Source organism: Procambarus clarkii, chromosome 58, assembly GCF_040958095.1.
Source record: "Procambarus clarkii isolate CNS0578487 chromosome 58, FALCON_Pclarkii_2.0, whole genome shotgun sequence".
Lineage (NCBI taxonomy): Eukaryota > Metazoa > Arthropoda > Malacostraca > Decapoda > Cambaridae > Procambarus > Procambarus clarkii.
In genome coordinates this window covers 24059832-24084090 of record NC_091207.1, presented here as the reverse complement: position 1 = coordinate 24084090, position 24259 = coordinate 24059832, and the positions used below count along the sequence as shown (strand labels likewise).

The 24259-nt window shown below is 42.2% G+C and overlaps 1 protein-coding gene across 1 annotated transcript in view; it reads left to right on the top strand.

Moving 5' to 3' along the window:
• The first annotated feature begins 331 nt into the window (after positions 1–331).
• The window catches only part of LOC123768038 (uncharacterized), a 98219-nt gene continuing 74291 nt past the window's right edge, over positions 332–24259 (top strand). Inside the window, exons 1-4 of the mRNA XM_069306785.1 lie at positions 332–407; positions 3352–3669; positions 8206–8309; positions 22495–22714. Coding sequence (XP_069162886.1) covers positions 332–407; positions 3352–3669; positions 8206–8309; positions 22495–22714 — 718 coding nt within the window. The remainder of the gene's footprint in view (positions 408–3351; positions 3670–8205; positions 8310–22494; positions 22715–24259) is intronic.

The window sequence follows — 24259 nt, the reverse complement described above, 5'->3', positions numbered from 1 at the left end:
TCTTTTCCTCTGATTGGTCTCAAAGCTCCTCTCTCTTCACCTCTGATTGGTCTCCAAGCTCCTCTCTCTTCACCTCTGATTGGTCTCCAAACTCTTAACTCCTTATCTCTAAGTGGTTCACAAACTCTGATCTGCCTATGTATAGGTTCTGTTCTGCTTTAATTATGGATTCCTTATTTGGTGTAAATATATAGTTTTGAAAACAATAATTAGTGATCGTTCTTGAATACAATCATATTTGATAACATACAAGATAGTGATAATAGATCTGTATAGATAATTTGTATATTTATATATTGGAGAAAATAAAACCATTAGAAATCTAAAAATAATGGAAGCGCTTAACTGGAGAATAGTGATCTATCTGCCTATTGTGATCTATGTTCACGATGCAGTGAGCAACAGTGGTAAGTACAATCGTCTGTTATCTAGTATTTCTCATTCATCTTGTTGTATTAATTGAACTATAAACAAATTGCAGAATAATTGGCTGTGAATATCTTGAGATGATTTCGGGGCTTTAGTGTCCCCGCGGCCCGGTCCTCGACCAGGCCTCCACCCCCAGGAAGCAGCCCGTGACAGCTGACTAACACCCAGGTACCTATTTTACTGCTAGGTAACAGGGGCATAGGGTGAAAGAAACTCTGCCTATTGTTTCTCGCCGGCGCCTGGGATCGAACCCAGGACCACAGGATCACAAGTCCAGCGTGCTGTCCGCTCGGCCAACCGGCTCCCCAAACTTTTTCGAATTGAAGAATTGCCATGCAAACAATTTTTTTGACTAATGACCGAAATGTTACATAGTCACTGTAGATATTCAAATATTTATCTTATTTCCATATTAGAAAATAAGTCATTATATTATCCCCCCAATATATATATATATATATATATATATATATATATATATATATATATATATATATATATATATAAAGTCCACTACGGGCTCGCCATAGCCCGTGCTACTTTGAACTATTTATTCCGAGGAACTGAATTATAAACACCAGCTGCAACATATCTCGTATATTGAGGGCTGACGAATATATTTGCTTGTTGGTGTGGAAGCTAAGCCTTAATAACCCTCCAGATGTTGTTAGGTCTTCAGCCCTAATAAGCTGTTGCAGCGGGCTTAATCACCCTTTAGAGGTTGTTAGGTCTTCAGCCCTAATAAGCTGTTGTAGCGGGCTTAATCACCCTCCAGAGGTTGTTAGGTCTTCAGCCCTAATAAGCTGTTGCAGCGGGCTTAATCACCCTTTAGAGGTTGTTAGGTCTTCAGCCCTAATAAGCTGTTGTAGCGGGCTTAATCACCCTCCAGAGGTTGTTAGGTCTTCAGCCCTAATAAGCTGTTGCAGCGGGCTTAATCACCCTCCAGAGGTTGTTAGGTCTTCAGCCCTAATAAGCTGTTGTAGCGGGCTAAATCACCCTCCAGAGGTTGATAGACTTTAAGCCAGCCCATTACCAAACCACCTGTTGAACGTAACATTTAGCAACGCATCTTACATATTGGAACGGCATTATGGTATTAAACTGATAAATGTACAACTTAGTCATTATTTAAAATCTATTATCTTTTTCTTTCATAGATTTCCTCACTTGGGCGTCGTTTTCCTGAGTATCTGAAAGCGTCAGAATTCGAAGTCTTTAGATACGCGGAAAATATATATATTTTAAAAATACATAAAAAAATGTATTTTGATGTATATATGTCACTTGTAATGACGATATTTTTCGGGACACCTGAAATATTATTACATGAGAATGACATCTCTTCTCATTCTTCACTTGAGAAAGAATTTTGTAGGTTCGAAACGTTGTGTAAATTATAATAAGCATAATATATTTGTAATATATTATACAGTTGATTTCTGTTCTTTTCGTCAATATTGAAAAAATGATGTTTGGATAAATCCTCTTCCAATTGAACCGAGATACAAGAGCACTTGTTAGAGCGATAAAAGCTCTATATAAAAAATCAATACAGAAAATGCAGCCATATTCAATGAAACATATATATATATATATATATATATATATATATATATATATATATATATATATATATATATATATATATATATATATAATGTGTGTGTGTGTATGTGTAAATCACGAAAAATAAACACGTGATTAAAAATGTGACATTGTCAGACCACGGAGGAAAATTGAAACAGGAATTTCCTTAAGTACTTTCGTATATTAATACATCTTCAGAAGGATGGGGCAATGTCTGAAACAAAGACGTTGTTTCTCATCTCATCACAATTCCTGCCTATATGTCCACACCACTGAAGTGCAAATCCATCCCTCTGAAGATGGATTATTAAATACGAAAGTACTTAAGGAAATTCCTGTCTTAGCCCTTCCTTCGTGGTCTGACACTGTCACATCACGTGTTCATTTTTCATCCCTCTCTCTTTCCCCTATCATCCTTCGCCCCCTCCCTCTCTTCCCCTTTTTTTCCGGTCCTCACCCCTCTTCCCTCCCATCTTTTCCATTTCTCCTCCTCCTCTTCCACTCATCTCTCCCCCTTACCCCCATCTCCCTATCCCTATCTTTCTCCACATTTCCACCTGTGTGCGGGTGGAAAATCCCTAGCTGGGGAAAACTACAAGCTGTGAAAATTCTTAGCATGGGAAAATTCCAAGCTGGAAACATCTCAAGCTGGGGAAAAGTCTCTTGCCAACTTTAGATCGCTGACGCAACGTCGCGGCCTCTCGGTGTTGCGGAAAATTTATGATGAGATGTGATAAGAAAACTTTGTGAGGGGAGGTCTTGCCCACAAGGGTAAGGCGGCGGGAGAAGCGACTTGATAATCACTGCATCTGAGTTCGATCCCCGGACAGGACCGAATGAGCTGGACCACTGAAGGAGGGGGGGACTTAAAGGGTACCCTCAATACAAGTCTAAAGAATATATACACTCAGGCTACATGTCTCCGACAACGGGAAAATAGTAATACATCAAATCAATCAATGCAAAAAGTGTGAATCAATAAATTTGATTTCACGATATCGTAAGAAAAGTGGAAACCATCAATGCTTCTTAGTAAATATGTCAACACTCAGGACAAGAAAGAATACAATACTCTATGAGTAAATATTGACGGGCACGGTGGAGTGAAACTGGAATACAATACAATAAATACAATAATCAAAGTTTGGAAATGTAGGAGAGTTAAACTTTGCTATTTTGCAGTAAAATTCAATCCATTGCTAATTGTTAAGGTCGAGTGAATAATAAAGAGTCAAGTAAATAACGAGGAGGCAAGTGAATAATTAAGAGAACAGCGAATAACGAAGAGAGTCAAGAGAATAATGAATAATTAAGGGAATAAAGAATAAAATCTAGTGAATAAACAAGAGAGTCAAGAGAATAATGAAAAGAGTCAAGAGAATAATGAAAAGAGTCAAGAGAATAATGAAGAGAGTCAAGAGAATAATGAAAAGAGTCAAGAGAATAATGAAAAGAGTCAAGAGAATAATGAAAAGAGTCAAGAGAATAATGAAAAGAGTCAAGAGAATAATGAAAAGAGTCAAGAGAATAATAAAAAGAGTCAAGAGAATAATGAAGAGAGTCAAGAGAATAATGAAAAGAGTCAAGAGAATAATGAAAAGAGTCTAGTGAATAATGAAGAGAGTCAAGTTGTCAAAAGAGTGGAGCAACTTGGTAAATGAAGAGATCAGCTGGGAGACGATGAAGAAACTTTGTGACATGTTGTCAGATGAAGCAAACGACGCATTGTGGAAGAGAGAGAGAGAGAGAGAGAGAGAGAAAGGGAGATCCTTTATTACATTACGTATAGAGTATCGTGGGCCAGTGTATATATAATATAAATATATTTAAAATATGATATACAACATGCTGCCAATTACCTCTCACACGAATTTAGGACCCGATAATTAATAATATATTTTCTAACAACATCAAGGGCTCAATACTTTTCAAACACTTTCCCTGTAAACATAATGGAATAACTAGCCGGCCTTTTCACAGTCTTCAACAGAGAACTTGATAAATTTCTCCAAAGGATTCCTGATCATCCGGGCTGTGACTCATATGTTTGGCTTCGGGCATACGAAGGTTGGCTGGTTGGTTGAATCTGGCTGGTTGACTCTGGCTGGTTGGTTGACTCTGGCTGGTTGGTTGAATCTGGCTGGTTGGTCAGACCACCATACAGTAGGTCTGGTTAGAAACCGGGCCGTGAGAACATTGATTCTCCCATGGAAAACCAAGGTAAACACTAGGTAAAGTAAACTGCTTCTCCGTGTGTTTACATTGAGAGTATACTTAATTCTTAGGTTATATTCAGGACTAAAGTATACTTTTTTGTTAGGAGGATAGTGTGTGTGGGTTAATAACTTTCCAGAGGTTGACAGACCTTCAGTCCAACACAAACTTGCTGGTTGGTCAGCAAGCTATTGTGGTGGCCTTAATAACCCTCCAGAGGTTGATAGGCCTTAAGTCCAACACCAAATTTATTGATTGATCTGCATGCTAATATGGTGCCTTATTAACCAATTAGAGGTTGATAGGCCTTAAGACCAACACCAAAATTATTGGTTGATCTGAAGCTAATGTTGCGGCCTTAATAACCATCTAGAGATTGATAGATCTTAATTCCAACGCCAATCCAATAATATTATACCAATATCATTACCTAACCAACGAGGAATTTAAAACAATGAAATCGTATAATTATCTTTTAAAATCTTCATTTACCTAACATATAACATACATATCCAAGCCGTAATCAAATAAAGTTTACCTGGTAGTTAAGATAAATGTTTAAATAATTTAAGAAGATGATGAATCTTGTGTATGAAATTTAAATGTCAACTAATCGTCCAAGTCAATGTTTCTGTCTTTACTCGTAGACAAATTATCGATGAAAAACAGCATTCAACATATAAAATTAGACAAATCTATTCTTCCACACAGACACAGAGCCCTGTATACCACGTATGTAAGACCAATCCTGGAGTATGCGGCCCCCAGAATTGAGCCCGTACCTTGTCAAGCACAAGACGAAGCTGAAAAAAGTTCAGAGGTATGCCACTAGGCTAGTTCCGGAACTAAGAGGAATGAGTTACGAGGAAAGGCTGCATGAAAAGCACCTCACGACACTGGTAGACAGAAGAGTAAGGGGAGACATGATAACTACCTACAAAATTCTCAGAGGAATTGACAGGGTAGATAAGGATAAACTGTTTTACAGTGGTGATACGCGAACAAGGGGGACACAGGTAGAGACCGAGTCCACAAATGAGCCACAGGGACGTTAGAAAGAACGTTTTCAGTGTCAGAGTAGTTAACAAGTGGAATGCATTAGGCAGTGATGTGGTGGAGGCTGACTCCATACACAGTTTCAAATGTAGATATGATAGAGCCCAGTAGGCTCAGGAATCTGTACATTAGTTGACTGACCGTTGAGAGGCGAGACCAAGGAGTCAGAGCTCAACCCCCGCAAGCACAAGGAGGTGAGTACAGGGGCCTCGCCGCTGAGTGGATGCAATTTCCATGTTCTTTTGTCCACCACTTCCCCCTCCGTCCTACAGTGTGTGTGTGTGACCACACTCTGAATACTAACATGTACTTTCAACCATCATTTGTTAAGTGTTATAGTACTTGATTCCCTAGCTAATATTCACTCCTAACTTGTGGATTGCAACACTGGTGCTATATTAAATATTTAAAGGGTTACAAGATGTACATTGGTTAATATAATAAGTGCTTAAAGGTTATGGATCACTCGGAGCTCCTCAGCTTCCGGACAGGAACCGAGGACGCAGCTGGCGTTTCCCCTCTGGATCGCCACACTGAGGCGCTGGAACAAGAAACTGGCAGCCCTTGGGTCTCTGGTGACGTCAGTGAGCTTGGAGCCTAATTCTTTGAGGAAACCCAAGGCACTCTTGCCCCAGGGGCCATGCGTCTCACACGCTATGGGAACAAAGGTGTATTGACCTTCCAGTCGCTTGTACTTAATTGATTTTGCTGTTTCCCTGTTGTTGGCCGCCCCACCTGCTTGATCAGCACCGAAGCGTATGTAGGTGTCAGGGTGGATACACATGTGTAGTCCCACACCAGCTGTCTGCCCCTCTTCCAGGGGTATATTGTGATGCCATCTGGGCGAAGTGCTGGGTCGTCAGGTTTTGTTCCCGTAAGATACGAGGTTCTCTCTCCGCTGGACACTGAGCTGGGGCAAGACTCCTCTTGATAATGTCATTAAATTCGTTGTGTCTTGCATGCCAGCCCTTCTGCTTCCGCAATGCAAACTATGGGGTCCATATTGCTCTGCTTCCACCCTATTGCAATTACACTTGTATTCAGTGTGAACTGGGGCATCATGGCACGGTTTACTGCTACACGAAGGGATTCCGGATCTAGGCGCGTGCTCCTTGCCGACATGGGTACTGCCATAAGAAAGTCCCCTGCATGGGGGGCACCCACTGCTCCAAGGCGGGTTTTCTCCTTATCTAGTGTTACAGCATTGAGTATGGCATAAGATATTTTTTCCACTATTGGGCTGTCCCAGCTGGATTGTTTGTATATATATATATATATATATATATATATATATATATATATATATATATATATATATATATATATATATATATAATATATATAATTTATTTATTTATTTAAAACCTTTTAGTATTCTGTTAAAGCCAACTTAGCAGTCTGTTTACCAATGTCTATAAGATACTAAAAATGATGTTATATTTTTCAGCATATAACATTTTTTAGCGTCTTTACGCCTGGCTAATAATTATTGTAAACAGGTTTCATAATGAACGTCAAATTTCCTAAATATACCAAAACTAATTTGAGCGAGTTACCTCGATCGCAACACTAAACTTAATGAATTTTATCAACATTAAGGGAATTATCTAATAATTATATATTATATATTTATATTCATATATTGTCTCTGATGAGATAGTTCTTACAACTTTGCATTGCGTGAAAGATACTGACTTTTGAAACATGGTGAAAGCTGTCAGTGTTGATGATAGTTGGAGATACTGACTGTTGATGTATGGTTAAAGGTTCAGTGTTGTGGTAGTCGTGGGAGATACTGACTGTTGATGTATGGTTAAAGGTTCAGTGTTGTGGTGATTGTGAGAGACACTGACACCTGATACATGGTTCAAGTATCAGTGTGTTGGTGGGCGTGAGGGCTACTGTCTCCTGACACGCGATTAACAATTCAGTGTTGTGGTGATTGTGGGAGATACTGACTGCTGATGTGAGGTAAAGGTGTCAGTGTTTTGGTGATTGTGAGAGATATAGACACCTGATACGTGGGTAAAGGTGCAGTTTTTGAGGGATACTGATACATGAAACAGCTCCCCCAGTGTGCACAACATATACATACGACAACAGCCTGAAAAATCAGACGTGCAATAACATGTGAGGTATACTTGAGGTGAGAGTGAGAGTACCAGGTAGAAGTCTGGTCTAGGACTGGTCTACGACTGGTCTACGACTGGTCTACGACTGGTCTACGACTGGTCTAGAACACACCACATTTCAGTATAAGTACACTTCAAATTACAGTACAAATATATACTTCAAATTACAGTACAAACGCACGTAATAGAATAAAACCACTTCACACTATAAACACACTTAACAGTATGAACGCACTTGATATTGTAAACACACTTCCGCCTCCCATTTACAACAGCAAGCCGTTCCTCTGCGGCCTTTAGTCTTTCGGTAAATAGAATCAGTCTTTAAAATCAGTCTTTATTTGTCCGTTGTAACCAACTTAGGACTCCTGAGAAGAATATTAGCGGGGGGGGGGTGGGGGTTGTGGGGCTGTGTTGTGGGAGGGGGTGGGGTGGTGGGGGTGCTGTTGTGGTGGGTATAGGGTTGTGGTTGTGTTGAGGTTATGTTAGTGGTGGGAGGTTGTAGAGGCATGGTAGGCTACGCCTCAATACAGTAATGATAGGGTGGACTCCAGCGAAGGCATGGTAGGTTAGACAACAGTGGAGAGATGGTAGGCTGACCGCCATATAGGCATAGTAGGCAGACATAACCATATAGGCATAGTAGGCTGACATAACCATATAGGCATAGTAGGCAGACATAACCATATAGGCATAGTAGGCTGACCACCATATAGGTATAGTAGGCAGACCACCATATAGGCATGGGTCAAATGGACACTAATGCTGCCTTTTCTAACATTAACAGAATCGTTGCCAAGCTTTGGGACCGACGATAAGCTGGAAGTTCAAGCTGCCGTCGGCCGTGATGCTGTCCTCACCTGCACCGTACATAATATCATGCATTACCAGGTTAGTCCCTCCCTGCACCGTACGGAACATCATATATTATCCTATCTATTCACCTGAGTACTTTGTATGTGGGGATCATATATCCCCTGTGTCGACACTCTTCCAGTATCTGGAGGTTTAATACATTTAATCTTTTTCTCATAATTCATATCTTTCGGTTTGTAATTAATTTGGTGTATTAATATACATGAATTTCTCGTATGATTCGCGTATGACAGAATTTTCCCCTCAAGTATGTAGTATACAAGGAAGCTGAATGGCTCTTTTGTTTAAAGGAAAGTTGTTAAGTTGGCTAACCTTACTTATCCTGAGGTTATCTTGAGATGATATCGGGGCTTTAGCGTCCCCGCGGCCCGGTCCTCGACAAGGCCTCCTTTTTGTTACACACCCCCTCAAGAAGCAGCCCGCAGCAGCTGTCTAACTCCCAGGTACCTATTTACTGCTAGGTAACAGGAACATCAGGGTGAAAGAAACATTTTGCCCATTTGTCTCCGCCTCCACCAGGGATCGAACCTCAGGATTACGAATCCAAAGCGCTGTCCACCCAGCTGTCAGGCGCCTTATGCTGTATATAAGTTAGACTTTTAAAAGTAGATTCTCTTTCACCTCAATTCTTTTCCTATGTTTCCCTCTTTGACTTTAGAAGAGTTCCCCCTCTCTTCGGATCTCTGAACCCTGCACCCAGCTCTATTACTTATAAATTAAGTTACACTCAAGTAACCACTTATTGGATCAGCCTTTCAGTCTGCGCAGGTCTTCCACTTCTTTCCTTTAGGCTTCCACTAGATTTATCATCTGCAAACTTTGGACATCAGTAGCAGACCTCAAGAGGTTTTTCTTCTCTCTGGGAGATTCGTCACATATATCAGAAGCCTGGTAGGCCTAAAACTAACTCAAAACGAGGCAATTGGTAACATCTAGCCACCCTAGCCATCACAAGTCGAGCCTGGCCTCGGGCCGGGCTTGGGGAGTAGAAGAACTCCCAGAACCCCATCAAGCAGGTAGCAGATACCCTGAAGTATCTCTCTCTTAACTGTGCCTCTTTGTTCTTTGCTGCTTAGATACTTATATAATGGAACAACATCTCTATCGCCCCTTCTCTGTGTCTCCTTCTTATCCACTTGACCCGTGTGGAATTCATTGTTGACCAGATTTACAGTACAAGAATATGCACAAATCCACAAGGGCCGTGACGAGGATTCGAACCTACGTCGGAGAGCATTCCAGACGCTGCCTTAATCGACTGAGCTCGGACGTAGGTGCGAATCCTCGTCACGGCCCTTGTGGATTTGTTCATTTGATGCATCACGCTATTGTGATTTGTGTGTGTAAGAATATGCAGTTTGTCCAGCCCTCTCGGTCGTGTCTGATTTATGTCACTCAGGTTACAAAATTATATTATGCTCTTGAGGGATAATTTTTTTGCGCACTTTCGAGCTGTTGCTGTGAAATAGAGGCCATTTGCTCCTCCAAATGTTCTATTGCCTTCTTTGTTACGGTTTTCTCCATCGATGTGCATGGTTTATATGTTAGAGAAACTGGCTTTATATGTTAGAGAAACTGGCTTTATATGTTAGAGAAACTGGCTTTATATGGTAGAGAAACTGGCTTTATATGTTTAGAGAAACTGGCTTTATATGTTAGAGAAACTGGCTTTATATGTTAGAGAAACTGGCTTTATATGTTAGAGAAACTGGCTTTATATGTTAGAGAAACTGGCTTTATATGTTAGAGAAACTGGCTATATATGTTAGAGAAACTGGCTTTATATGTTAGAGAAACTGGCTTTATATGTTAGAGAAACTGGCTTTATATGTTAGAGAAACTGGCTTTATATGTTAGAGAAACTGGCTTATAGTTGCATAACTTCTGTCTGCCTCCCTTTTTTGTTATAAATATTGGCATGACACTGGGTGTCTTCCAACTTTTGGGTATTTCACCAGGATTACGAACCTCCTTATCACGCACCTGCTATGTGATTTACCCTTAAAATACGAGGGACCCGTGAATTGCTCTTCCCGATTCTCGTCTCTCTCTTTTGACTTCCAAAGTCGGGCACATGGGTCAGCTGTTGAGTTATTGCCATACTTGATGATTCCTCACAGGGCATTGTGGTACACTCAGGCGTAATAATAGAGGCAGAACTTCCTCCTCACTCCTCTCTAACTAACTTCCCAACACTGAATGACTGAATCCAATATCCTCTGCAATACCCCATGTATACGCAGACACGTATGCGTGCATATACTTAATTACTATATATTTAGTAATTATGTATATCTATTCTATTACGTATATCTAACATCTATTATATATATATATATATATATATATATATATATATATATATATATATATATATATATATATATATAATGTATATATTATATATAATAGATGTTCCCTTCGGGAATCTTAATTTTATAATATATGGGAGAACCATTGCCATAACAAACATTTTTGTTAAAATTCTTTTTTACTTTTAATTAAAATTCATGACGTTTCGAGTAATTCTCGTATTCATCATCAGATCTAAAATTCAAAAATCAAATTAAAATAAGCTGCAAAAACAAAGGACTCATTCTGGACAAGAATTCCTATTGAAAGATATAAAGTGCCACTAGTTACAAACTAAAACACTCGGTTTAACCTATAATACGTGATCAAACAGAGTAGGACAACAGTGAACACATTCATACTCGAAGCTAATTCAAAATTATAATAATAACTACAAACTTACATAAAACTTATATAAAATAACCAATTTAAAATATTATAGATTACCAGTTAGACACATTATTAGAAACAAAAATATCGTATAAAACTGGTCACAAAAAGCCATATTATATATATTAATTAAAACAAGCATAACAGTACAAAATGTCAATACTCGAAATAAGTATCAAAGACACAAATCAGGGGAAACTTAAGAAATTAACAAAGACGTCAACATGATCTTTTCATGAAAACACAAGGCCCACTGTGAATTATACAGTGTACAATTGAACAGCTGAACCGTTAATATTTAGCAGAGGCCTCAGATCTCTGGTTGACCAGACCACACACTAGAAGTTGAAGGGACGACGACGTTTCGGTCCGTCCTGGACCATTCTCAAGTCGATTGTGAATGTCGACTTGAGAATGGTCCAGGACGGACCGAAACGTCGTCGTCCCTTCAACTTCTAGTGTGTGGTCTGGTCAACATACTTCAGCCACGTTATTGTGACTCATCGCCTGCACTCAGATCTCTGGTATATAAGGATTCCATTATTCTCAAATCCGACTGGCCAATCATGCAAGTGTCTAACATTTTAAAATCGGATTCCAGCAGAGAATGATTCACGTCATTACAATGATTTTTAATCTCTGAGAATGCTGGTGTGGATAATGGTAATCCAGTCCTAGATGATATTCCCCTGTGCTCCAGTATCCTAATATTAAAGTGTATAATATATATACAAATAAAGTTAGGTTTACAATATATATACAATAAAGTTTTCAAATAAAGTTAGATAAATATACACACATACCAAAAGAATAGGGGTGGTAGGAGAAGAAAATATCAAAGTGTTCAGTGAGGATCCACAAGGTCTTCTCTGAGTACTCTTTATTTTCTTCTCCGAGGCTATGGGTCCCAACACTTGCACCAGAGGTGGTACCCCTTCTAGGTATATTTATATATATAATATATATATATATATATATATATATATATATATATATATATATATATATATATATATATATATATATATATATATATATATATATGTATGTCGTACCTAGTAGCCAGAACGCACTTCTCAGCCTACTATGCAAGGCCCGATTTGCCTAATAAGCCAAGTTTTCCTTAATTAATATATTTTCTATAATTGTTTTCTTATCAAAGGATAAAGCTACCCATTTCATTACGTATGAGGTCAATTTTTTTTTATTGGAGTTAAAATAAATGTAGATATAGGACCGAACCTAACCAACCCTACCTAACTTAACCTAACCTATCTTTATAGGTTAGGTTAGGTTAGGTAGCCAAAAAAGTTAGGTTAGGTTAGGTTAGGTAGGTTAGGTAGTCGAAAAACAATTAATTCATGAAAACTTGGCTTATTAGACAAATCGGGCCTTGCATAGTAGGCTGAGAAGTGCGTTCTGGCTACTAGGTACGACATGTATATATATATATATATATATATATATATATATATATATATATATATATATATATATATATATATATATATATATATATATATATATAGAGGCTGCTGTGACCAATTAGGTTTAAGAAAACAGAAAATACGAATACAAATTTAATTATCAGAATAAGAGATGCCACATTTTCGTCCCATTACAAATACTGACTCTTAATATCAGACTCTTAATAGATTCGTAGGTATGTTTAAGGAGTGAAATTACCTCATCCATCCATCCATCTTCTCGAATCAAAACCCAATCACCCCTCCACCCTCCCCAATAACTCTCATGATCCATATCCACTTCGTCAATCCTCTTCACATCTCCTTTACTCAGTTACTGCCACACCTGCAGGGAGAGACATTGTGTAAGAATCCTGCAGGGGAAGGCAGACACAATTCATCATCTGAGTATAAATGTACTATTTCGTGGTGGACTTCGCCCACTGTAAAACAGATTGGGAATTGACACGTCTCCCGACAGGAGGAGTGGGGACGTGTGGAACAAATTAGTGCATGTAACAGATGAGATTTTTTTTTTTAATCAACTTATTAGGGGGGAAATGAGAGAAAGAGACGATCAAGAGAAAAGAGACCTGATGTTTAGATACAAAGTGTGATCCAGCTTAAAAATATAATGTCTAGTGGGATTAGTATTGTTGTTGTTTTAAGATTCGCTACCTGGAACAATGAGTTCCAAGTAGCACGGGCTATGGTGAGCCCGTAGACCTGGGATTAGTAGCTTGTATAGGGTATTATACCTCTATACTGCGTAACCTCAATAGAACTACCCACCCACCACACAACCAACACCTCACATTCTACTCTACCCTACTCCACCCCACTCCCCCACACCCCTATTCTCATTTAAAACAATAATATATATTATAATGCGAATGCTGTGTAAGGAAAATTTATAGCTTGATAATTCCAATAAAGTTAAATCTTCCCACAGGGAACAGGACTCTATTCAGAGATTAGAAACTTTATAAGAAAGTGGTGTATCCGTAGAGAATACGACTTCACTTGAACATGTAACAAAAGGTTTCTCGCCATACCCGAGTTAAAGATTTGCCTTTTTAAGCTAAGATGCATGAAATGCATGAAAGATGCATGAAAGCTCTTCGACAAAATCTTGTCGAAGATTTGTCGGAAATTTTCGGCAAATACGATGGGATTTTAAACAATCGAATAGAAAGAATTCGGTTTTTGAGGATCGATTCCCGTAGCATTTGTGGTATCTATCATGCGTGTATTCACCTAGTTGTGCTTGCAGGGGGGTTGAGCTCTGGCTCTTTGGTCCCGAGACTCTGGCTCGGGACCATTGCGTATCCCGAGACACGCATTGTCTCATGTGTGTGTGTGTGTGTGTGTGTGTGTGTGTGTGTGTGTGTGTGTGTGTGTGTGTGTGTGTGTGTGTGTGTGTTGAGTAACAGAGAAAGATCTGCTCTCCAGGAGAGTCAGTTTTCACTTCAGTAAATCACAGGGCAGAAAGATGAAAGGAATCATCCACTTCAGGAAATGAAAGAGAAAAGCTTGTACATGTAAAAACATATCGTGGCAATACAATTTAAAAAACGTTTTTTTGTTTCCTGAAGGAGAGAGAGAGACAGACAAACAGACTTATAGAAAGGGAGGTATGCTTAATTACAAACCCTCAGGGATATGTTATCTTAACATACCACCAGGCTGTCGTTATTACAATGGTTATCCCGACAGATTACAGTGAAGAATCTATTCTCGCAACAAGGCTTTGGGACAGGGGATGAGCTGTCCACACACACACACACATCCCATTTTAGAGTTAGCAGCACCTGAGTGGTATGCCTTTGCTTTTGGGTGTCCTGATCAGCTAAAGACATTCTAGTCACCAATCACAAATGCACTCCTCATTCTAATAAAATGACCAAGCCTTCTGACCAGCCAATATTAAACTATTAAAACCTGGGTAATTATTGACCAAAAAAGAGTATCTAGTACCCAATTGGTTCCAACATAATCCAGGAACTAACATAATGGTAACCTGCAAGCGATGAGTCACAATAACGTGCTAAAGTATGTTGACCAGACCACACACTAGAAGGTAAAGGGACGACGACGTTTCGGTCCTTCCTGGACCATTCTCAAGTCGATTGACTTGAGAATGGTCCAGGACGGACCGAAACGTCGTCGTCCCTTCACCTTCTAGTGTGTGGTCTCGTCAACATAGTACCCAACTGGTTCTAACATAATCCAGGAACTAACATAATGGTAACCTAGTGTTAAATCAAGTTTACCGCTAATGGAAATTAAATAATAAACTCATTCCTTAAATTAGTTTCTAGGATAAAGCTGCAGATGAGCTTATGGAGGAAAAACTTGTTGTTTCTTGTTGTTTCATTTGCATCAGCAACAGTTTCCAATGATCCAGAGCTCAGGTTTATAAAGAGTTTGAGAGACACAGACAGAAAGTGATAAATTATCAAAAAACTAGCAAGACAATACAGAGAAGACGAATTTCCTAAGGAGAGAAAGATAAGAAAAGTTTGCAGTACGGTTAAATAATTCTATGAAGGAAACTGATTAAAATATGAAGACAAGGAACAAACAAATGAAGAAAAGCTGCTGTCATATGAGGAAAATTAGCTAGGATATGAGGAAAATTAGCTGGGATATGAATACAATGAGCTGGGATATGAGGACAAGAAGTTATCATATGATGACGAAAATCTTGGACATAAGAACGAAGAACACAGATATGCTGGCAAGAAGCTGGAATATGAGGACAAGGAAATAAGAAATGAGGACAAGGAACTAAGAAATGAGGACAAGGAACTAAGAAATGAGGACAAGGAACTAAGAAATGAGGACAAGGAACTAAGAAATGAGGACAAGGAACTAAGAAATGAGGACAAGGAACTAAGATATGAGGACAAGGAACTAAGAAATGAGGACAAGGAACTAAGAAATGAGGACAAGGAACTAAGAAATGAGGACAAGGAACTAAGAAATGAGGACAAGGAACTAAGATATGAGGACAAGGAACTAAGAAATGAGGACAAGGAACTAAGATATGAGGACAAGGAACTAAGAAATGAGGACAAGGAACTAAGATATGAGGACAAGGAACTAAGAAATGAGGACAAGGAACTAAGAAATGAGGACAAGGAACTAAGATATGAAGACAAGGAACTAAGAAATGAGGACAAGGAACTAAGAAATGAGGACAAGGAACTAAGATATGAGGACAAGGAACTAAGAAATGAGGACAAGGAACTAAGAAATGAGGACAAGGAACTAAGATATGAGGACAAGGAACTAAGAAATGAGGACAAGGAACTAAGATATGAGGACAAGGAACTAAGAAATGAGGACAAGGAACTAAGAAATGAGGACAAGGAACTAAGATATGAGGACAAGGAACTAAGATATGAGGACAAGGAACTAAGAAATGAGGACAAGGAACTAAGAAATGAGGACAAGGAACTAAGAAATGAGGACAAGGAACTAAGAAATGAGGACAAGGAACTAAGAAATGAGGACAAGGAACTAAGAAATGAGGACAAGGAACTAGCACACGAGAACAAGGAGCAGGAATATGAGGACGGGATGAGGGGAGGGAGCCAGCCTACTTAATCTTCTTTAAGAGACAAAACTTGGAAGAAACACTGAGCCAGATTTATCCTCAAGAAAATGTAATATTTTATGAAACTAAATCAATACAACTTCTTGACAGCCACGTTGAAATTAAAACATGCAAATGATAATGCAACTATCAAGATTCAAGAGTTTCAAGAGTCAGAGAATCAAGAGTTTCAAGAGTCAGAGAATCAAGAGTTTCAAGAGTCAGAGAATCAAGAGTTTCAAGAGTCAGAGAATCAAGAGTTTCAAGAGTCAGAGAATCAAGAGTTTCAAGAGTCAGAGAATCAAGAGTTTCAAGAGTCAGAGAATCAAGAGTTTCAAGAGTTAGAGAATCAAGAGTTTCAAGAGTCAGAGAATCAAGAGTTTCAAGAGTCAGAGAATCAAGAGTTTCAAGAGTCAGAGAATCAAGAGTTTCAAGAGTCAGAGAATCAAGAGTTTCAAGAGTCAGAGAATCAAGAGTTTCAAGAGTCAGAGAATCAAGAGTTTCAAGAGTCAGAGAATCAAGAGTTTCAAGAGTCAGAGAATCAAGAGTTTCAAGAGTTAGAGAATCAAGAGTTTCAAGAGTCAGAGAGAAGGGAAGGGAATTATCAGGGAAAAGCTACAAGCCATTACGATTAGATAGCACTTGAAAAGTATCAGGATAAGGATTTGGGATGGGACGGAGGGAAGGAATGGTGCCCAACCACCTGGACGGTCGGGGATCGAACGTCGACCTGCATGGAGCGAGATCGTCGCTCTACCGATCAGCCCAAGTGGTTAGGCTTAGAGAGAAAGGAACTTCGCTATTGTTCCTTCGAAAGTGGTGAAGGATAGGGATGAATATACGTCATTCATTTATGCATAAGTTGTGCACTGGTGGGTGGCAGGCTTGTGCTCTGGTGGGTGGCAGGCTTGTGCACTGGTGGGTGGCAGGCTTGTGCACTGGTGGGTGGCAGGCTTGTGCACTGGTGGGTGGCAGGCTTGTGCACTGGTGGGTGGCAGGCTTGTGCTCTGGTGGGTGGTAGGCTTGTGCTCTGGTGGATGGCAGGCTTGTGCTCTGGTGGGTGGCAGGCTTGTGCACTGGTGGGTGGCAGGTTTGTGCAATGGTGGGTGGTAGGTTTGTGCACTGGTGGGTGGCAGGCTTGTGCACTGGTGGGTGGCAGGCTTGTGCACTGGTGGATGGCAGGCTTGTACACTGGTGGGTGGCAGGCTTGTGCACTGGTGGTAGCAGGCTTGTGCACTGGTGGATGGCAGGCTTGTGCACTGGTGGTAGCAGGCTTGTGCACTGGTGGGTGGTAGGCTTGTGCACTGGTGGGTGGTAGGTTTGTACACTGGTGGGTGGCAGGCTTGTGCACTGGTGGGTGGCAGGCTTGTGCACTGGTGGATGGCAGGCTTGTACACTGGTGGGTGGCAGGCTTGTGCACTGGTGGTAGCAGGCTTGTGCACTGGTGGATGGCAGGCTTGTGCACTGGTGGTAGCAGGCTTGTGCACTGGTGGGTGGTAGGCTTGTGCACTGGTGGGTGGCAGGCTTGTGCACTGGTGGGTGGCAGGCTTGTGCACTGGTGGGTGGCAGGCTTGTGCACTGGTGGTAGCAGGCTTGTGCACTGGTGGATGGCAGGCTTGTGCACTGGTGGGTGGCAGGCTTGTGCACTGGTGGGTGGCAGGCTTGTGCACTGGTGGGTGGCAGGCTTGTGCACTGGTGGTAGCAGGCTTGTGCACTGGTGGATGGCAGGCTTGTGCACTGGTGGGTGGCAGGCTTGTGCACTGGTGGTAGCAGGCTTGTGCACTGGTGGGTGGCAGGCTTGTGCACTGGTGGGTGGCAGGCTTGTGCACTGGTGGTTGCAGGCTTGTGCACTGGTGGATGGCAGGCTTGTGCACTGGTGGGTGGCAGGCTTGTGCACTGGTGGTAGCAGGCTTGTGCACTGGTGGATGGCAGGCTTGTGCACTGGTGGGTGGAAGGCTTGTGCACTGGTGGATGGCAGGCTTGTGCACTGGTGGGTGGCAGGCTTGTGCACTGGTGGATGGCAGGCTTGTGCACTGGTGGGTGGCAGGCTTGTGCACTGGTGGATGGCAGGCTTGTGCACTGGTGGATGGCAGGCTTGTGCACTGGTGGATGGCAGGCTTGTGCACTGGTGGGTGGCAGGCTTGTGCACTGGTGGGTGGCAGGCTTGTGCTCTGGTGGATGGCAGGCTTGTGCACTGGTGGGTGGCAGACTTGTGCTCTGGTGGATGGCAGGCTTGTGCACTGGTGGATGGCAGGCTTGTGCACTGGTGGGTGGCAGGCTTGTGCTCTGGTGGATGGCAGGCTTGTGCACTGATGGATGGCAGGCTTGTGCACTGGTGGGTGGCAGGCTTGTGCACTGGTGGTAGCAGGCTTGTGCACTGGTGGGTGGCAGGCTTGTGCACTGGTGGGTGGCAGGCTTGTGCACTGGTGGTTGCAGGCTTGTGCACTGGTGGATGGCAGGCTTGTGCACTGGTGGGTGGCAGGCTTGTACACTGGTGGGTAGCAGGCTTGTGCACTGGTGGGTAGTAGGCTTGTGCACTGGTGGGTGGCAGGCTTGTGCACTGGTTTGTAGTAGGCTTGTGCACTGGTGGGTGGCAGGCTTGTGCACTGGTGGATGGCAGGCTTGTGCACTGGTGGGTGGCAGGCTTGTGCACTGGTGGATGGCAGGCTTGTGCACTGGTGGATGGCAGGCTTGTGCACTGGTGGATGGCAGGCTTGTGCACTGGTGGGTGGCAGGCTTGTGCACTGGTGGGTGGCAGGCTTGTGCTCTGGTGGATGGCAGGCTTGTGCACTGGTGGGTGGCAGACTTGTGCTCTGGTGGATGGCAGGCTTGTGCACTGGTGGATGGCAGGCTTGTGCACTGGTGGGTGGCAGGCTTGTGCTCTGGTGGATGGCAGGCTTGTGCACTGGTGGGTGGCAGGCTTGTGCTCTGGTGGATGGCAGGCTTGTACACTGGTGGATGGCAGGCTTGTGCACTGGTGGGTGGCAGGCTTGTGCACTGGTGGATGGCAGACTTTTGCTCTGGTGGGTGGCAGGCTTGTACACTGGTGGATGGCAGGCTTGTGCACTGGTGGGTGGCAGGCTTGTACACTGGTGGGTAGCAGGCTTGTGCACTGGTGGGTAGTAGGCTTGTGCACTGGTGGGTGGCAGGCTTGTGCACTGGTTTGTAGTAGGCTTGTGCACTGGTGGGTGGCAGGCTTGTGCACTGGTGGGTGGCAGGCTTGTGCACTGGTGGGTAGCAGGCTTGTGCACTGGTGGGTAGTAGGCTTGTGCACTGGTGGGTGGCAGGCTTGTGCACTGGTGGGTAGTAGGCTTGTGCACTGGTGGGTGGCAGGCTTGTGCACTGGTGGGTAGCAGGCTTGTGCACTGGTGGGTAGCAGGCTTGTGCACTGGTGGGTAGTAGGCTTGTGCACTGGTGGGTGGCAGGCTTGTGCACTGATGGGTAGCAGGTTTGTTCTGCTTTTTGGGATCGTTTGGTCCAGCAGGCGACCATCACGATAGCTCAGCAGGTGTGTCAGTCGACCGGGTATTGTCGAGCTGGTGGGCATTATCTTATCCGTTAAATTACCCGGAAATCTTGGGGACAGGTATGTGAGCGGGACCCATATATGTGAACAGGGCAGATCTTTGAGCAGGACAGATCTGTGAGTTGGACAAAACTGAGAGAGACGGGTATGTGCACGGGACAGATCTGTTTGCAGGACAGATCGTCGAGCGATTTATTTACAGGGCTGCAATTATTGAATAAACTCTACGGGTACAGCATGCCCGTATTCAACTACTAAATCGTAAACCATTTTATTATTATTAGTTTTTATTATTATTTTCTACCACAGACGTGGCCACACATTTACAATGCTAACCAGAATATATATATTTTCTTCTGTCCGCCATGGACACGGTGAGAGATTTGTTAAACATATAGTTCAGGGATTTATTGAGCAATCAACAGATTCTTAAACCATTAACAGGCATTCGATAACCAGAGATGACAGAGCCAATGATTAACATCAACAATACATACTGGAAAAGACTCGTGGGTGTTGTTGTTGCTGTTGTTTTGTATCTTGTGTTGTGAGGGTTAGATCGATATAATTTAGAGAGATGTAGATTGCCCTGTTCGAGGTTCTCAATTACGTTAGTATGACGATAGCTGACCATTGGATTCCTGGTATTGATGAGTGATTCACTCTGTCCTGTGTTATGAGTATGTTATAAGTGTGTTTCACTCTGTCCTACATGTGTGTGTGTGTGTGTGTGTGTGTGTGTGTGTGTGTGTGTGTGTGTGTGTGTGTGTGTGTGTGTGTGTGTGTGTTTTTGTAAAAATTAACAAGGTTTGCAATTCTCAAGAGCTGTGAATTCTCGGAACGTTTCCACTCCTATGGGCGACCTTTATATGGCCTGGGGGTTGCATCGGAATCTTCAATTCAGTGGTTACATCTTCACGTACACGCTCATCAAAGCTCTCGTTACAAACAGCTTCAATCAGTTACAGCTTTACTAAACTCGATTTCCATCATGTAGCGTCTTCATATGGCAGATTCCTCAGAGTAATCGATGACCCTGCAGCACCCTACGGAACCCTGCGGCCCCCCTGCCGCACCTTGCGTCGTCCTGCGGCACCCTGCAACACCCTGCGACGAGCTGCGGCATCCTGCGGTCAACCTGCGGTCCTCATGAAACTCTCCGACGGGCCCAAAGTCCATTGAAAAACTTTAGTCCCGGAATCAGTTTTCTGCTTTGTAAACAGAGATTGGAGAACACTGTATCGCTCATGATCTTCTTCAGGTCAAAGGCAATAATGGTTGATTGCAGAACAATGACGAAGCCTTTTGGGGTCTGCGATGCGACCACAAGAAATGGGAGAGACATTTTTCTAGTAAGCTTTGAATATTAGCTACTGAGTCAGAACAATCATCACTAAAGGCTGGTTGTTGTTGTTTAAGATTCGCTACCTGGAAGAAAAAGTTCCAAGTAGCACGGGCTATGGTGAGCCCATAGTGGATGTTTTTAAAAAAGGCTGGACTCAAGAGCTGGAACATCATTTTTGGCTTTTAAGCAACATTTTAACCAGAATTGTCTTAGCATATTTATATATAATTTTAGATTTTTATCAAATATCTATTTGTATATTGTGTCTATTTATTCCGAACCATTCATAATGCAGTTAAGGTGCCAGATATTATAGCTAGCAATCAATCAAACAGCTGTCATCTAAATAACATAATATTCAGCGTTCATATATGCACAAGAAATTACACACACACACACACACACACACACACACACACACACACACACACACACACACACACATATATATATATATATATATATATATATATATATATATATAGAGAGAGAGAGAGAGAGAGAGAGAGAGAGAGAGAGAGAGAGAGAGAGAGAGAGAGAGAGAGTAGAGAGAGAGTAGAGAGAGAGAGAGAGAGAGAGAGAGAGAGAGAGAGAGAGGGAGAGAGACTGAGAGTGAGAGTGAGAGAGTGAGAGTGAGAGAGAGAGAGAGAGAGAGAGAGAGAGAGATGGATTGTATTTAATCAGGATTTTATCACAGGCAAATTTACTTGAAGCTAATTTTCTTTCCAGTCATCCAGTCAGATGGATGCCTGCTATCTCTTAAATGACAAAAACAATGTATTCGATGCCTGTCCTTTAGAGATACTATGTTTATGCTCCTCTATATGCTTATCACGATATGTTCAATATGCTCCTTCTCACATTCACTGCTAATTCTAAATCAACTAATATCTTTTCATGTACTCACATTGTTAAAATCCCAAACTCTAGTCTGGAAATAGGACTTTGGATGATGGGGGGGGGGGAAATAGGTATCATTTACTATTATTGGGACGGTTTAACAGGTTTCAAGACTTCGTTGGGTAGAGATAATGGAGATAGGGTGGATTTTAGGTGTGAGGGGTGAGTTGTCGGTAAGTAAGGGTGGAGTTTTGATTGACAGAAGTAGGGTTTGCGTAGGAGAGGGTGGGTTTCTGGTGAGAGAGGGTGGACTTTTGTGAAATAGGGTGGATTTTGGGTGAGAGAGAATGGGTTTTGTGTGCGAATGGGTGAGTTTTGGGCGAGAGAAGGTGGATTTTAGGTAAGAGAGTATGGGATTATGGGTGAAGGGGAAGTGAATTTTGGGAACGAAGGAAGGATTTTGAACGAGAGAGAGAGAGAGAGAGAGAGAGAGAGAGAGAGAGAGAGAGAGAGAGAGAGAGAGAGAGAGAGAGAGAGAGAGAGAGAGAGTAGATTTTGGGTGGATTTAAACAAAGAGGTGTTTGCCTATGACAATTTAAAATACATATTCCCATATCTTTGACCTCTTCGTGGTCCCACCAGCAGACTGCATACATAAAAGCTTGTGGTGGTGCCTACAGACGGCGTGGCTGAAGATGTCGAAGGGCATCGTGATCGCCATGGGTGACGACGTCTTCACTGAGAACCCTCGCATCACCGTCCACCACGCCTTGGCCCTCGACGGCCGGGAAGCCTGGGTTCTCACCATCAAGAACGTCAACATGGCCGATACTGGCTACTACATGTGTTCCCTCAACACTAACGTCAACCTTAGGAAGTTCTACCATCTCTCCGTCGTGGGTGAGTACTCTGCTCATCACTAACCTCAACTTCAGGAAGTTGTACCATCTCTCCGTCGTGGGTGAGTACTCTGGTCATCACTAACCTCATCTTCAGGAAGTTGTACCATCTCTCCGTCGTGGGTGAGTACTTTGGTCATCACTAACGTCAACTTCAGGAAGTTGTACCATCTCTCCGTCGTGGGTGAGTACTCTGGTCATCACTAACGTCAACTTCAGGAAGTTGTACCATCTCTCCGTCGTGGGTGAGTACTCTGGTCATCACTAACGTCAACTTCAGGAAGTTGTACCATCTCTCCGTCGTGGGTGAGTACTTTGGTCATCACTAACGTCAACTTCAGGAAGTTGTACCATCTCTCCGTCGTGGGTGAGTACTTTGGTCATCACTAACGTCAACTTCAGGAAGTTGTACCATCTCTCTGTCGTGGGTGAGTACTTTGGTCGCTCTTCAAACATAGGTAAGCCTGTTCGTTAGATATTAATGTCAATATACTATGAGAAAGCTCTTTTTTGTTCCCTCTCTCTCTATTTCTCTCTCTCTCTGTCTCTCTCTCTCTGTCTCTCTCTCTCTCTCTCTCTCTCTCTCTCTCTCTCTCTCTCTCTCTCTCTCTCTCTCTCTCTCTCTCTCTCTCTCTCTCTCTCTCTCTCTCTCTGTATCTCTCTCTCTCTCTCTCTCTCTCTCTCTCTCTCTCTCTCTCTCTCTCTCTCTCTCTCTCTCTCTCTCTCTCTTTCTCTCTCTCTCTCTCTCTCTTTCTCTCTCTCTCTCTCTCTCTCTCTCTCTCTCTCTCTCTCTCTCTCTCTCTCTCTCTCTCTCTCTCTCTCTCTCTCTCTCTCTCTCTCTCTCTCTCTCTCTCTCTCTCTCTCTCTCTCTCTCTCTCTCTCTCTCTCTCTCTCTCTCTCTCTCTCTCTCTCTCTCTCTCTCTCTCTCTCTCTCTCTCTCTCTCTCTCTCTCTCTCTCTCTCTCTCCAAAACGGACTCTTTCTGCAAAATGGGTTTTTCCCCCATGGTGGGTTGAGGCATTACTGTTTTCCCAGACGTAAAGCGACGCAATTTATATTTTACGTCAGTCGGAACTGAGAACCATTTCATTATTTCTTCCCATCAACATTTTCCATGTATTTGTCACCGAAAGAAAAATATTTGTATTCCAAGTATTTGTAAACTTGCTTTACAGAAAGAGAACGATAATTTATTATTTTTATAATTGAGATTAATTCTACTTTTGAAAGGGATGTAGAAAGAAAGAAAGAAGAGGAGAGAGAGGCGAGTAAAATACTGAGATAAAAAGACTGATATAAATATAATCTCTGCGTTAAATATATAATATATAAATTATAAATATATAAAATATATAAATCTCTGCGTTATATATTTATTCAAAGCGGTTGTCTGACTGCTTTTAATTATAGCATAAGACGATACAATTCGGAAAAGGAAGACAATGTCTCCGACTTAATCAACATTCGCTAGACACATGCCAAACGGGGAAAGACAATTATGAACCGAAGGATCTAAGCCAGCATGGTTTTATAGCACCTGAACGGGT